Source organism: Cynoglossus semilaevis, chromosome 15, assembly GCF_000523025.1.
Source record: "Cynoglossus semilaevis isolate Cse_v1.0 chromosome 15, Cse_v1.0, whole genome shotgun sequence".
NCBI classification, from domain to species: Eukaryota; Metazoa; Chordata; class Actinopteri; order Pleuronectiformes; family Cynoglossidae; genus Cynoglossus; species Cynoglossus semilaevis.
In genome coordinates, this window is record NC_024321.1 from 4,810,977 (window position 1) to 4,827,914 (window position 16,938).

General features: G+C 40.0%; 1 protein-coding gene across 1 annotated transcript in view; it reads right to left on the reverse strand.

The window, feature by feature from the left end:
* Positions 1–705: 705 nt before the first annotated feature.
* The window catches only part of LOC103390675 (teneurin-3-like), a 210,477-nt gene continuing 194,244 nt past the window's right edge, over positions 706–16,938 (reverse strand). Inside the window, 9 exon segments of the mRNA XM_008326610.3 lie at positions 706–1,000; positions 1,085–1,168; positions 1,577–4,508; positions 5,365–5,495; positions 5,614–7,225; positions 9,815–10,111; positions 11,377–11,612; positions 12,465–12,640; positions 14,690–15,573. Coding sequence (XP_008324832.2) covers positions 3,756–4,508; positions 5,365–5,495; positions 5,614–7,225; positions 9,815–10,111; positions 11,377–11,612; positions 12,465–12,640; positions 14,690–15,573 — 4,089 coding nt within the window. The 3' untranslated portion in view covers positions 706–1,000; positions 1,085–1,168; positions 1,577–3,755.

Consider the following 16,938-nt stretch of genomic DNA (forward strand, 5'->3'; position numbering starts at 1 on the left):
GACTTATCCTCTGGGCTATATTGCCAAAGAAAACGACGTCTTTGGAACTTTTACTGGTTGGTGAAACCAGTTCATGCTCTTAAAAAAAAAAAAAAAGAGCCATAGTACTAAGTGCAGAGTATAACAATGGTTGCCCAGCTAGTTGGTGAAACTAGTTCATGGTCTTAAAAAAAAAAAGTCATAGTACTAAGTGCAGAGTGTAACAATTGTTGCCCAGCTGGTTGGTGAAACTAGTTCCTGGTCTTAAAAATAAAGTCATAGTACTAAGTGCAGAGTATAACAATTGTTGCCCAGCCCGGTACCTCACCTGGTAACACCTTGTATTCCGGTACCTTGTGGTACCATGTGTTACAGGTCCACAGATTCTATCTATATCTCTTTGGTCATTGTTAATGTAGTAGTTTGTTAAATTGTCTCCCAACCAATTAGATAGGAAAGAGTGGGTGTGCCCTATAAATGGAAAATCTACAACACTATATTCAAACTGCTATTGAATATATCATCACAAATAAGCTATGTTAATGAACCGGTGTACCTTGTCATTGACAAACTAATGAGCCTACACCTGGTGGATTGCAGATGCCGTGCAGGATGCTTGTGAGTGGATAACAAGGTGCAAAACACCCTATAATAGCGTAAGGAAGTGGTAGTACTTTCCTTCTGGCAATGAAATAAAAGGCAATGAGATACACAATTGACTCAATATCTGGAAATGGATCCACACGACAGTTTATTTTATTGGAAGATTTACAACATATCAAATACAGCTAAAGTTACACAATGATTGCACTATACAACAAATTAAAAAATGAACAATAAAGCTAAATAAAATACTAAGTAAAAAAAAACCTAAGTTAAAAAAAATTACACTATCTAGTAAAACACTTACAAGTCCAGCAAACGAGTGATCAACTTCAAATAAAGTTGCTCCTTCGCTCTACTTTGCAGAGTCCAAGCTGCTGTGCCTTCAAGTCTTCTCCTCCATTGTATCTGTTAATGACTGATTCGCATAGGAGGCACAATGAATGGAATGACAAGAACAAGCTGGAATAACACAATCAAAAGCTGTGTCGGTCTCATTTACCTCTTGCCGTCAGGGTGGAAAGCCACACAGTTGAAGGGACCTTTGACTCTGCCAAACTCCTCCTCGTATGCAGCGTGGAAGAACCTGCAGATTAGAAGAACACGTCGTTGTGCCACATGTTAGCACAAACAAACAGGTTTTCCTTAAAAGCAGCTACAAAGTAGTCACTCTTACAGTGCAAAGTCTGTTGCACAACTAAATGTTTACACATCACTATCATCAGTAACAGTACAAACTCAATGTTTTAAACATTTAATCACTACATAAAGGCCTTTGTTTGTAACAAAGTCATGGCTTAATCGGTGCTAATGCTAACACCACAATGGAAGATAATAGATAATTGACGACATTACCAAAAAAGCAACAATGTAGTGGTATCAGTACAGTCAACTCAGAAGAAATAACATTTAACTCGAACGAAAAGCAGGCTGTACAATTGAAGAAATGACATTACGTACAATAACAGAAAATTATATAACGTTTAATTCTTACCTTTCGGCTTTTCAAACATTTGTGTTTTCCGGACGAGCCATCCGCTGTGCTTTGAGTGTCTACAGAGATGAAAACCCTGGACCGCAGCACTAAACACACGCTAGCAGGTTAACTTGACGCCAAAAAAAGTTTATCGAGAAAAAAAAAACAACGCACTAGTGTCCATAAAATGGCTAACATAACATAAAACTGGTCATTATGTAGTTCAAACGTAAAAAGTTTGTGTCGAGTTATCCTTCCCCTCGTGACATCCACACACGCTCGACAACGACCAAATGTTTGTTTGAAAAACAGGAGTGCTCCTTTCCGTTCTAATTTAAAAGCTCTTGCTGCGCATGCACAAACCAGGGAGAAAATGACGTAAATTTATTTATAAATTTATCATTAATGTGAAAGTTTGTAGATATTTGTGTACAAAAAATAAAAATTAGAATAAAAACAGAAATAGAGAACATATGAGAAGTTTCTTAATAACATAACATGCAAGTTCTATATATTGTATTTTTAAGTTGCATGCAAATAACTCCGTGATATAAACAACACAAATTAAACTAGTATATGGTTCATGATAAATTAGATAACACAATAAAAGAGAATTCCAGCTCTAATTCGCCTTGTTTTAATTTATTTCCTCTTTCTCCCCCCCCTTTACCCTTTCTCACCTCAACCCCCCCATGCCTGTTCTTGATCAGTATCTGAGAAACCACATTTCCTCACTTTGGTTCTTTGTAAAATGGACCAGTTTATTTTGTGAATTGGGGAAAAAAGACGACCGTCAAGTTTTTGAAAGTCACTCTCTCACACACACACCATAGAGAACCCCAATATCTTTTTTTAATCCAGGAGTGCATTTAACAACTAGGAGAAAGAAAGATAATTAAAAGCAGAAGAAAATTAAAACTACCATACTGAGTGAGACTGAAGAGGTGATCTATATTTGGAACAACTGTGACCTTGTTTATGTGCGAAAGCTTCATGAAATATTGGTGTGGATGAAATATTCATTGGACAGGAAGCCGGGTCTAAAAGCATTATCCCAAACAGGAAATTTAGTGGAAATAATAGTCGAACTGCATGTTACAGATACATCACCACTTGTAAATACTTGTCACCACATGCACAGGTTTTTTGGATAATTACTTAAACACTGCTTTGTGAAAAACAAAAAGTAATAGAAGAAGCCTCACATTATTTTCCACCATATACTGTAAGGCAGAAAGTAACCTAGACAAAAGCAATGCACATCTGAAAACGAGAAATAAAAAAAAAAATCTTGTTTTTTTTAAATATGTTATAAACACAACATGAATTACTGTAAATATGACCGGTACAGACATTTATTCTTTAAAAAAAACACCATAAAACTCTTGCATAATTTACAAAACATGGTGTCCCTGTGCTGTCCAAGACACAGATGTGCCTTCTTCTCAACCAGACAGAGTTCGTCATAGTTTTATTGTCCTTTTTACCCCCGCCCTCTCCTCCTTACCATGGATATTGAGTATTCAAACAAACAGACAGTTTATCGTTATTATTTTCATGTTTAAAAGCATCTCCAGAGTGTAAAGACAGTTTGGATGTTTACAGTGCTGACCCAGGTGAACTCAGTGGCTGTTTGGTGAGGATATCTCTAACGTCCCAAGTCTGACTCTTGCTCAAGGAATCTGCGTTTGCACTGAGCTTGTGAAATCGCTGGTCCTGTACTTCTGGTGAAGTGCAGATATGCATAATGTAAACATTTTCTTGGAAATACTTTTGTTGAGACTTTTTCTTGATAAAAACAAACAGAAAGAACCCAAACTGAACACATCTAAACTAGCACACTGTTTCCCCAAACACTCAGAGAATCCTCTATGCTCATCAGTCCCCAGTCCACATGGTTTGTGCTACAGAGACACTGACCTGTAATCGCCAAGTTAAGGGCTTGGTGTGGTTATACATTTACTCTGTAGTCCCAAGGTCACAATGCACAGCATTGTTTTTGACCTCTGATTATTTTTTTCCTGTCCTTTTTTTCGTTATATTATAAAAAAACAAACAAACAAACAAAAAAAACACACAAACACTTGGGAGTACATATCAGCAATCTATGATTACAGCTGCTTTTTCCTTTTTCATCTGCTAGAACGTGTTTCTACCAAACCCAAGTCTCTTTGGCAGAAAAATAAACCTTTTTTTGTTACCTTTTCCCAATTTCACTTTGCCGGAGAAAGTGGATGTTATTTGCGCTGTCTGCTAATTCTGGGTACTGCTCAGTGGAGAGCACATAATAGCCATCGTACCCCAAAACCTTTCCACTGCTGAGGAGTTGACGCTTCTCTCCCTCTGTCCAGGGACGGACCCCCTCCTCTCCATCACGTACCCGTTGCTGTTCCCTTGCCCATGCTCCCGCGAGAGCTCGCTGACGAGCCAGCTCCACAACTCGGGCTTTCTCCTCATCCACAGTAGAGCCGTAGCGTATGTGAAGCGCCAGAGCCCCAGCGCGGATCTCCACATCTGCAAAACGCCGAGTCCGGCTGTCCATGACCGTGGTGGACTGGGAGACGGTCACATTGACACCATTCTCCAGAGTCTTGTGTCCACTAGTGAGGTGCAGAGCAGCAAGGTCAGCGTCTGGAAGTCCCGGCTTCACAAAGTAGTGCGTGTCCCTTCCCTCTATGGTAAAATGAAGGTCTTCCAGATAGAACGCATTGTTGAGGATGGTTGCAACCTTGACACAGTCCTCACTGGCCACGTTAAGTGTATGGGTGCGGATGCTGCCCTTGTAGATGGCGAACATTACCGCCCTACCGATGGGCGACATGGCCGCTGAGAACCACAGCCAAGGCTTCTCACCTCTGCGACCTCTATTGAGATGGACCTCCGGCAGCCGTTCAAACGACAGCAGAGAGTGTGCTTGTCTGGTTACTTCCTGCTGGACCCCAGAGATGGACTGTAGAGAAAGTGCAGAACATGTCAGAACCTCTACTCTCTAGGCTATTCGGAACCCACAACTGCTTTGCTTCAGAGAGTTTTCCTTTCCCTTCTGAGATAATGGTGTTTTTCAGGCTGTGTTCTTAGGCCAACACAAGATAAATCCCCCACCACAATTTTACAGCAGCACTTTTTGTGTTAAAGCATTAGAGCAAAAAAGCATAAATAGCTTCCAGAAATGTTTTCACAATAGTTACAGCAAAACATGAAGAAAGACTTTGTCAGAGAATGTTCAAACAAGACTGAGGAAACTGCACTCTGTTTATTTTAAGCTCTGTTGTTCAAAAACGACCCAATTAAAAAGTGTATTCAATGAAATACAAAGTAGGCATCAAAAAATTGAATTCAAAAGAAAAAAATGTTGCCTGAGTCAACCTGAAACTATAAAGAGAATTTTCTATGATTTAACATTCATACCTAAGGCTGTCACTTTTCATCTCAAGTTTTGAATGCGCATTCTAGGATGGGGAAAAACTATTTAATTATAAATTAAATACTTCAGTTTAAATATTATTCACATTAGTGTAGGTCTTCTTAAAGGCTTAAGAACCAAAAATAGAAAGTGACTCCAGAACGTGAAGACCAGAACAAAGTAAAGAGCAGCTACATTTCATCAAACCTTCTAACATCAAACCTTCTAACATTAAACAGTAAGTACTAACAAAATACGAGATTTAACTTCCACTTCCTTGGGTGTTTCAGCGTCTGATGGAAATTTGAACAAAATCGTTGGATATCTATTCAAGTCAGAAAAAACTTTCAACTTAGTGGAAACAGTAACACACCCAACAAGTGACCATAATACTTGTACCCACCGGCAGATCATCCCAGAGCTGACTCTTCTTCAATTCATAGGCGGGCATGCTGAGATCAAATTTCGGGACTGGAAACCCAGGAATAGTGTTGTGTAAATGAAACCCAAAGGTGACAAGCCAGCTGTTTACATCTGTGCAAAACAAACAAGTAGAATAAATAGTTATATGCTGTGACATGTTCATGGATTAACCAGTTTGTGAAACACTCCATCTTCCTAAAAGTGGGTAAATCAATGATAAGATTCTCACCTGCTACATATTCTCTTACTTCGTGAACTTTACTGATGGGGTTGTTGTTTCTAAACATGTATAAATTAAATGGCGCAGGCTCTTTGCCAACTTTCTGCCAAGTAGAAACATCTGGAACAGTCCACCTTCCAGACATTATGTCATAATCTCTTTCCCCAAAGTGCAGCAGTTTGGTCAGCGGGTCATACAGTCCTCCGTGGAACCCAAGCACAAGTTGGAAGTCGGGGTTGGAGTCAAAGTAGACCTCACCATATGCTGTGTACTGGAGCTGTTTGACGAGAAGCCCGTTGCTAGTGAAGACAGCAAGAGGTGTGCCAGTGTTGTCACAAGCAATGTAGAACTCCTCACCACTGCTGATCTCCATAGCAAACAGATGACCCTGCAGGTCGTAGTAGAAGGAGGTGATCTCTGAACTGGAATGGTTGTAGACGTGTGTGATTCTTGCTGGGTAGCTGAGGTCTGCATAGAAGTACTGCAGGTGTTGGCCTGAGCTGGTTTTCATGGATACTCTCCGGCCAAGTCCATCATAGCGATACTGAATGGTCCAACCCCCGCTCTTACTGTAGACTCGCACCAAGAGTCCTTTGGAGTTGTACTCAAAGATTTCTGCCCCTCTCTGTCTTAGAAAACCATCTTCATCCATTCTGTATTGGATATCTCCGAGGCGAGTGATGCGATCTCTCAGGTCATATCTCAACGGAAGAAGTCGAGCACTGTTTCCAGCGTTCAGGAGGTGGAGATTCCCATTTAGGTCATAGGTGTAACGCCACATCACTTTGTCGTTCAGATAAACAGTCATCAGTTGACCATCCACATCATATTCATAACTGTATTTGGTTGTGTTGGCAAACGGACCGATCTTAATCTCTCGTCTTGTGACCCGGCCCACGTCGTCGTACTGGAACGTGATCCAGTACATCAGCGAGCGAAAGATCTCATACTGAATTTCTTTGATGCGTCCGTGGGCATCGAAGTGCTTGGTGTAGGTCATGACCGCGGTGGAGATGATCTGATTGATATCGTAGTAGATCACACCAAACTTTCCAAATTGCTCAACCTTCCCTGAGATGTCATCAAACTGGTAAAGATCAATGGGTAGAGGAGTTTCGTTGATGACACCCTGCACGCTGGTGACGCGCAAGCTACTGTCATAGGTGTAATCAAAGCGTGCGTTCACCATGCCATCCTCACTGAACCGGAAAATCTGCCGGTCCACCAGAGGTCCCACTTGGCGATAGCGAATCGAGCAGATGAATCCCTCGTTCTGCAGGTTGACAGTCTTCAGGACACCAGCCATTTCGTCGTAGGTAAAGCTGACCCTTGTGCTGTCGTACAGAATCTCTGACAGTTTGTTCTGCCTACGATACCTGTACAGGACCCTTCGCCCTGAACCAAGGTGAGCTACTCTCAGCAAGAGGCCATCTTCACTGTAGTCCACAGCCACTGAAGCATTGCTCTCCGGGGGGTGATACAGGTTCCTGTAATAACCCACTGAGCGAATGGTCTGCATGGTGTAACGGGCCACACTTGGCATGGTGACAGCAGAGAGGCGATCCAGAGAGTCGAAGTCAAATATGTACTGTCGCTGACTGTGGAGCAGCAGCACCATGGACTAGAGGGAATAGAGCAAAGGAGTAAGTGCCTTTTTAGTGGCATAATATGTACACATAATATATACAGAGCTTGAGGAGAGTAAGTAAAAATCTGGGTTTGAGAGACATAAAAATGAAAAACGTAGTGAGTTGAAATGATCATGACTCTCAAAGGTCTAACAAACACTGAAAAACAGGTACACAGTACATTTAGATGCACAATAAAGAAGAGCTACACCTAAAGCTGACTGGAATGTTAAAAAAGACAACTATCTCAGTCCACCTACAAGGTTCCTGGAGATCCGTAAAAAAAACAAAATAATCCTTGGAAGTGCCTGAATTTCGAATCAAGTTCTTGACATTGTTATGAAAAACTGTACTTGTTTTTTTATTATTTACAAAATGTAATGAAACAATGTTGCAACATTTACACGTTAATAAATCATATGATATGCATATTTTTAAAAAAATTTAAAAAGAATATTCACATAGTTTAATGTAAAAAAAAACAAATTTTCAAAGGATATACAGTACATTACAAAAAATTATATGTTTAAATTATCTTACATAATATATTTTAAGCTACAAAAACATAGTTTAGTATACTTTTACAGAAACATATTTAAATAGTTAAAAACAACATAAAATGTTTAAACATGTTTCATTTTGTTTTGTTTTTTTCAGTTCCTCATATTACCAAACACAAGACTGTCTTTGTTGTCAGATGACAATCTATTGGAATTTAGCCGAACCAATGGGTTATGCTGCTCCACCACCTCCCAGGTCAAAGCTTGAGTGGAATGTTTAACATATTTATGCCAGAGTAAGTCCACGCTCAAACTGGTTTAGTACTGTTTCTGTTGTTAATACAGTATGTACCTAAAAATTTCAGTTGAATCATTCGGTTATATAACCAGTGCCAGCTCCTCTCTGGTGTTTTATTCATTTACAGTATATGCAGCCTGGAGAGTGGCCTGTCTTCTTTGGATTCACCACTTTCCTCTGTTGAAATGTCATAGTCAGTCATCCGTTATTGCAGTGTCCCTGTGCTGCCTGACCCCCCCCCGCTTGTCTTTGTGTGTCTGTTCCTGTGTGTCAATGTTGGCATGGCCTTCTGGTCACGCAACCAAAAGCTGCGACCTGGATGTGCCCTTTTATTTCTCGGTAAAGGAGTTGAAAACTGTTTTTGTATCTATGCCTAAGTGAAAAAACAGTCTTTTAAAATCAGCTCTGAAGACTGGACAAGCCTTTCAAGCAGTACTGATAGAAATTTCCTTAAAGTAGTGCATTTCCAATAACATGTACTGTATAAAAAAGCAATACAGTGGGTAAAAGTAGGGTCATAATTGCAATATTTAGGCAAGTTGTCAAAAGATCCTCAAAAGATTAAGATTTTGAAACATTTTGAAAGTTTTGTACCATCCTCAAGATTATTCTTAAGATAAATGCCTCCTTTTTAAATTTAAGTTTTTGAAGATGTATATTTGTTCTTCCACAATACGGAAACACAATTTTAAAATATAATCCTTCAAAAAAGATCTGAAAGTTAAAGTCTTAAAGACCAGGATCCATTAACGAAAATTATTACCAATGTTTTGATAAAGTGACAAGTATTTTCACAGATGTGAAACACTGGACACTGGACACTTCTTGCAACTGGAATTGTAAAGTAATATAACAATAACAGTTAAGGATAAAACTAAACAATCAAATTACTTTATAATAATTAATATTTAAGTTCAATTATTATTAAGATCAGCTTAATTAATATTTAAGTTCAATTATTATTAAGCTCAGCTTAATAATTAAGTTAAAACCAATACGTGTTGTAAATGGTGCAGATAAAAGGCTTAAGGTGACTTAACATCAGCACCATCTGCTCCATTAAACACTAATGCAGTGATTTATTAAATATTAGCAGCAAAGCTCACAAAGCAATATTATTCCAGATTAATCCAATACTGAGATTTTTTTGGCTAACAAAGGGAATATGTGAAAAAGGAAATTGGGACTAAGAATGTAAGGAATGTAAAAGAATAATAATTAAAAAAAAAACTTTGCCAAACCAGTAAACGCTAAATTTGACTAATTTTCAAAAGGTAAGAAAAAATGTTTAAACCATTAGAATACAGCTAAACGTTAGACAAAAATCTGTCACAAAATATTCATTTAGTCCATACAAAATGCCCGTGAAGCATATTTTTGAAAAAGTGTCTTCAGTAAAATAATATATAATAATAATAATAATAATATATTTTTTTTAACCCTGTTGGTGAGGCATTAAAAAAAGCCTGTGTAGACAGGGGAGATGTACATCTTATGTACAGAAGGTACATCGTTTTGTGCATCCAATTATTTCCTTTTATATCCGGGGTTTATAAAAAATGTTCATAAATATGCAGATAGTGTAAAATGATGACTATTTTTCCTAAGTACCTCTGTAATAAGCAGAATTGCATGCATGAGGCTGGTGATTATTTCAAAATAGGTGTCTTCAGGGTGACCTCTGCCTATTGTCAGGGTCTACATTCAGCCTGTAGCGATAATGACTACCCTGCAGAGCCGTATATCTTCTATATGGCCTCCTGTGGTCATTTTTATTTTCTCACCTGCTCCAGGTAGGTGTAACTCCATATCTTCCCGTCAGCAAACACCCTGGAAACCAGTCGGCCTTGGCTGTCGTACTCCAGCCTCTCAGTGGTGGGACCTCTCTGCAGGGCACTAATTTGCCCGCTGCTCGTTCTGCTCACATTAACCGGCAGTAGCTTACTGCTTGGTACCCAGAGCACCGGGTGTCCCGCTGTGTCGTATATAATCTTTAGGAGGAACTTCCTGTGGTCATCATAAATCTTCTCCGTCCTCAGGGTGCGGTCATAATCCACAGAAAGAATGTTCCGTCCATTCACCTGTGGGGAGAATTAAATGTGAGATGCGCGTTAACTAAAAAAAAAAGTGACAAACCACACTTATGCCCGACTGCTGCTAGTAATGACAATATCTTGCTGCTCAGAAACACTAACGCCGTTTTGATGCCAGCCTTCATAAAGTGTATTCACAGATTTCTACTGGAGTTGTCACAGAGATTAACACCTCATTCAGGAGGCTTTTTAAACTGAGAGACACTGGCAGTTGTTCAGGTGAACATAAATCACAGCCTCCTAAATTTAGTGGAGGAGAAAATCACCGTGAGGCAACGCAAGCAGCCAAGATAAGTTCATAAAGTCATGTAAATCATAAATCCGAGTCAGAACAAAGAGGTGAACTCATGTACTGTACTAGAATATTAATACTCCTTTATTCACTGAAGTAAATGATGATGTCAGGAGGAGTTTTCAAAGGACAGGATGAATTGTGAACATCTCTCAGAGGTGAGCAGCCACTTTTCATCCAAATTCTGCTCCTTATTCCAATGTTACAGCAAAAGTTTACATTTAAAGTAGCCTTCGATGAAGTAAGGTAATTATTGCTTTGCCTATGATGTGTAGTTCAACCTTAGATCTCCTACATGTACATCAGTAAAAGAAGACAGTGATGAATGTTTGTGTAGGTTCTCAGTCATCCAGGTCATCCAAAGTTTTTTGTTTTTTTTTGGAAGATGTTTCACCTCTCTTCCAACAGGCTTTAGAAAAATAAACAGTTTTGACATTAAGTCCTCACTGCCAGTGTGTCTGTCCCTTTTATTTAATCAGTGTCATCAGCTTCACATGTGTCTTGTGTTTCTCTGTTAATCAGTCTCAATCCTCTCACTTGGTGACCTATGTATAAATACCTCTCTCCTTCACTGCGTCTCTGTTGCGTCATTGCCGTTCTTTCGTGCTTGGGGAAGAGGTCTGTTTTTTTCCCCATGTTCTCAGTGTTGAAAATTCCTCAAGTTTTTTTTCCCATCTCTTTTCTTGCTCGTGTTCTCCATCTTTAGTCACTCTATTTAGTTCTGTTTGTTCCATTCCTGTTCTAAACTTGGACTTTTTAGTTAACAACCTAACCTGATTTCCTTGTTCTAAGTGCCACACTTGTGTTCTCCCTGCTCCTACATTGAGACATTAACCTTAGTTATCTGATTCCCCCAACAAACAAATATTCACACTGTAATTCTATGCAGAGGAATGACATGAAAAATATGCAAACAATTATGATTTGCTTTAAAGTAGGCAAAAATGTAATAAAAACTTACCCTTAGTTTGCGTCCAAACACAATGACTTTTCCTCTGGCTTGTTCTTTGCGGAATCGCCATTCAACCAAATTCTGCCCACTTTCTCCCGGCAGGCTCATGTTACGTCTGGCAACAGTTGGGTTAGCTGCTCCTGCCAGTATGTGCGGCTCCGTCTGGTAGTGAGTGTCCATCCCGTTGGCATAGGTGATCCTCAACGAGTTGTCAAAGCCGACTTGATAGCTGCTTCTACACTGGTCTGTAAACGGTACAAAAATAAATAATAATGAGGGTGACCTTTTGGAGAGTCAAGCTGAGGTTAGACTGAGCAACATGAACAGATGAGATGTTACACCATTGGTTTGGTTCATGTCATCTTTGTGACGATTACCATTCAAATCCTGGTAATTACTAAGTAAACAGACTAAGACCTACATGGAAAAGATTGATAATGATCTTGTCTTTAAGGGTTCTAGATCAGCGGTTCTCAAACTTTTATACTCTTTATATACATAAACATTCGAGCTCTCTGAGTACCATCATGATGACCAACATTAGAATATAGCAGCATAGGCGTTCCCTATTAGCTTCCACCACACAGGAGAGATTTTTATAAATGTTTAGAAAGATGTTGATGTTTAAATGTTGTATTAATTGTGCATGGTATGTTTCAGATTTATTCAGTTGAAAATGTAAATGTGAAAATATGAATTTTCCCTAGAGAGCCCTTGCGTACCACTGGTGATACGTGTACCACAGTTTGAGAACCACTGTTCTAGATCATATTGTATTTGTAGAGTTATTAGAAGATTCTTCTTCTAAACGTGCAAAGCACAACCATTGGTCCACCAATGCACTTCTACTGTTGATTGTTCCATTCAGCATTTCCCAAAGCAGATCATCTGCTTTCCTCTCACTGTTTCTGCTCTGATCACAAACCCACACATGGAGAGTGTAATCATTTACACTGTTGTCTGCCAGACCGTCTCAGCAGTAATGATACATGACTTGAGCTTACTCAACATTGCCCTCTTGACCGCTGACACAATGACAAATAACTGTCTATGAAATGGCTACAGAGGCAGTGGAAGAATCGCTGCCGTCTCCTTACCCTGGGCCAGAGTGTAAAAGGCACGGATGGTGGAGGTGTTGGTGGTGATACTAATCTCCTCCTCCGTCATGGAGCTCTCCACGTCCACCATCAGGGCGCTGTTAATGTCTGTGTACAAGTTGTTCACCATTCCGGTGGGGAATGTCACATTCATCAACCGTCCTTCACTGTCATAGCTGTTGAGACAGGAAAAAAAAATCCCCAGTGACAAAAGCATTGATATGTGTGAGAGCGCTGATATGCCACAGTGTATTCAATTATCACCGCTTTCATACTTGTTGTGTAAGACCATCAACTTTATAGTAATTAAAATGTCATTTTCTTTTTCCAAAGCATGGATAAATGGATGTCAACCCAAATGTTTGGTAGGGCAGAATGACACATCTCATCATCCATCAGTTTCATACACCAAATCACAGGCTTGGTATGAATTGCGTTATTTGGATGATTGATGTGTCACCATAATTGTAGCTGATTGCTCTGCTATTTTAGTGATAGTGAAGACATCAGTCATGCTGTAATGGTACATGACATGGCTTATTATAACAAAATCAAACTTTGAACTTGGCCATTGATTCGAACTTGGAAAATACTGCATTACATTAAAGGGTAGAACTTTTGTTATATTTTTAGTTTAACATTTACTAACATTTATTTACAGTTCTTGTGGCTTACTATCAGATCCTTCATATGATGTAGCTGTTGTAGTTGTGTTTTTGTCTCCATGCCTGCTTGTGCCAGCTGTGAAGCACATCCAGCCTCTGTCCTCAGTTGCCCAGACCTCAGCTGGAGTGATTGTGATTGTGAATTCATTAATTTCATTCTGTCTTGATAACTCCAATTCTCCAGGTACTTGTCTAAATAAATCACCTCTAAACTGCCTTTATTTAGTAGCAAACCTTGCAGTAAAATCCACGACCCTGTCCCTGACATACATTCAAAAGTTAGCCGTGTTCTATCATCGTCACACTGACTCTGTACATTTCTATATGAAATCCTTATAATAACTTTCACAGCTTTACATGGTCATGCACCTTTTTTTCTATATCACAGAATTACTACAGCCTTATCTCAGCAACAGAACTTTGAGGTCGGACCGGAGCTTGCTAGCGGCTGCTGCTTTGGAGATTGTAGCTTCAACACTCGAGAATACCATTCCTTCTGATTGAAGATTTGTGGATTAGTCTCTTTCAGTTGTGGTGAGAACATCCGCTCAAACATGGGGGGAAAAGTTCAAATTTATGTATCAAATCCCTTCTAGAGTAAACCCCAGATTATCTGAGGTATGGACAACATGCTCCAGCAGAGGGCACTTTAAGCAGAGCTCCACCTGAAATCTCCTCTTTGGTCACTACTAAAATAAGATGGTGCTGATAATTGGTTGCAGTCAAGCTAAAAAGCCTCCCTGGATGGACATAACGGTCCGAAAAGTGTTGCATTTTGAGGTGGAGGCGGTGTACCTTTAACACTTGAAAAGAAACTTATAAGTTGTTCTACTGAAATGAGGTTTAAATTGTCAAATATGACAAAGTATCACAAGACAGGTATTTATACTACATACATTATTTTTTACCCTACATGCATACAAGAAATTCATTTATGTAGCAATCATGTAGCAGATACCACACATGCTGGAAACATTTAAAGATTAAAGTGACCTCTTTAGCATATAATATCTGTGTATTCATATATGTGACAGAAATGTAAATATGTTACAACTGTTTTAAATATCTAAGTTCATAAACCACTATCTTACAAAGAACTGGCTCATGTCGCATAGCATGAGCAAGTATATTTTGAGCAATTCAAAGCTCCAGTGATTTGCTGTTTAACAGCCAGGCCGCATCCAGGAAGCAGGAAGGTATGTGTCTAACTACGTTAGACCAAAGACTCTGCTTCTATTTACCCAGTGACAGTTCTCCAGGGATTTAAAATAAAACTGCAACATGGTGAAAACTGCCAGATTTCCTCATTAAATACAAAATATGTTTAGATTGATGCACTCAATTATAGGGTAGTTAAAAAAGCCTCCTCGTCTCTAAGAAGCAGACAATCATTTTCTCTCATGTTGAAACAACATTATTCGCCCGGATGCAAATTTTATTTCCTAACACATTTTGTATTTGTATGCAGAAAATGGTAGACACGCTTAATTTGTGCCTCCTGCAGGTTCCAGCTGCAGAGCCGCCCTAAATAATGATCATGCCAGCCTCCATTATACTTACTCGTAGAAAGTTGTCCAGCCAATCTCTGAGGTCTTGGTAGCCAGGAGACCGTTGTTGCCATGGTAGGTAAGAAGCACCAACTCCTGGCCTTGTGTGGTCAGTGATTTTAGTCTGCCGTTTGTTCCCATGCTCAGCCAGATCACCTGGTTATCAGGGGCTACGATCCTCACTGGCAAACGGTTTGGATCTCTGCGGATTCTCAGGGTGTTGCCGCTGCTGTCGGTGACAGCGGTGATATCGTTGTCCGTGCTGTAGCTAAAAGTGTACTTCAGGTCACCTGTGAGCAGGCTGGCGGTGTGCTGGTGTGTGCCATTGCTATCAAACATATAAAGCTCTTGAGCGTCAGGAGAAGCCACCTCGTATGTACCGGCACTAGACATCAGAGTTGGTCCATTTTTATAAATGGCCCGGATGCGGATGTTGCCCAGGTCTGCCACGTAGAGAGATCCATCTGGAGCTGCCACCAAAGAGGACGGAGCGTTGAGCCTTGCATCTTTGGCATAACCATCTCCTGTCTGGTAACAGTCGCAGTTGGCATCGTTCTTGCAATCGCAGTCAGAGGGAGCACCGGCCAAATGCGTTATCTCACCATCCACAGAAACCTTCCGAATCCTGCTCATCTTCCTCTCATCTGTCTCCGCAATGTAGATGGCACCATGAAAAGAAACAGCAATGGAAACAGCAGACTCTAGAGGGGTTAACAGAGCTCTTTGACCACCAGCCACTCCACGGTCCAGTCCAGCTAATGGGCAGTGGACCGGTCTGCCAGCTGCGATGCTCACTTGACCATTTTCTGTGATGCGGAGCACTATGTTGTTGTCTAGGACGTACAGGGAGTTGTCCATGGGGCTGATGGCGAGGTCTGTGGGCCATTCCAAAATCACCTGAAATTCCACAACATCCATTAGACAACAGGGTAATTAAACAGTGTGACATCACAAGTGATATCAATTTTAAGCTCAAGCTGCTTTTTGGAACAAAAATGTTTCCCTGCAGTGTATATAATAATCTGTGTATCAACTTTGTATTAGCGCAGCAACAAGTGGAGGGACGGTGTTATTATTGGACAGACATTGCAGATCATTCTGCTGATGCAATACAATTTAAGATAGTAATGTAATGACACAACCACCACAATCAACATTATGTCATAGCTTAATGACATTTTAATTCTTACATGAACCAAATGTGGGTGGCTGATAAAATTTAGAAAAGAATTGTAAGGCATCAGCTAAGATAATTTTCATCCTTGTTTCCCCTCCTTTCAAACCATCTAACTTGCAGCTGAGATTTTAAAGTATCTGGGCTTTTAATTCCCTCTGCGACTATAGTATAGTTCCAAAATAACCTTGAGCATGCACTTCACGCCTTCCTGCACCATTTGTGCTATACTAACTGGCACTGCAACCTGAGAGAGAAACTCCCTGTGGGAAAAAGGGAGGTATATCAGTATGAATTAAGTGAAAATAAGAAAATTTCACACATTCAAAAGAAGAAATGGAGGGAATACTTGGAAAAAGAATCTATAACAGTGGGTACAACTGCTTCAGTCTGCTCATCAGGAAAGTGTCCATAAATATGGAACTGATTAAAAACAGCCCTGGCCTGCACACCAGCGTGATTAAAAGTATAAAAATAGTTCCAGAACTGTGCTTTTCTCCTCAGTGTGATCAATAATGAAACACACTGCCTTTAAGGCTAGTGCTGCTCTTCCAACTGTACTGATGAACCAACTGTCTGGCTTCAAAGCCCAAGGATCGGAAAGTCTCGCCAAAACCACGTCTTCAAAGCTTGTCCTAATTAAGACAAGAAAAGACCAGCCCGATCCAGTGTCTTCATATTCTCCTACATATTTACCACCCACATGTAGTAAGCACACCACAGGGATTTCGTTCCCTTCTGTTTACACTGATAATGCTCTCATGTTTTCTCCAAACAGCCTATAATTTTCTTCATCTGCTTTTTTTCTGTCCCTTTAAAAGGCAGTTCTGTTCTTATCTAACCTTCTCTAAAGGTCACAATGCCACACGTCAGCGAAAGTCCTCGCTGACGATTGTTCGCGTGCTTTGTTTGTTCTGCTCCTTTCACACAGGGCTGATCTGCATCGAAACGGAATGTAATTAAAATGTAAATTGGTTTCGTTAAAGAGCAAACAAAACAAAAACAGCACTTATGTCACATGTGTAAGAGGCAGAGGAACCTGATCCTGAGGATGTTTAATTACCTACACCAACTCTCTATTCTTCCAC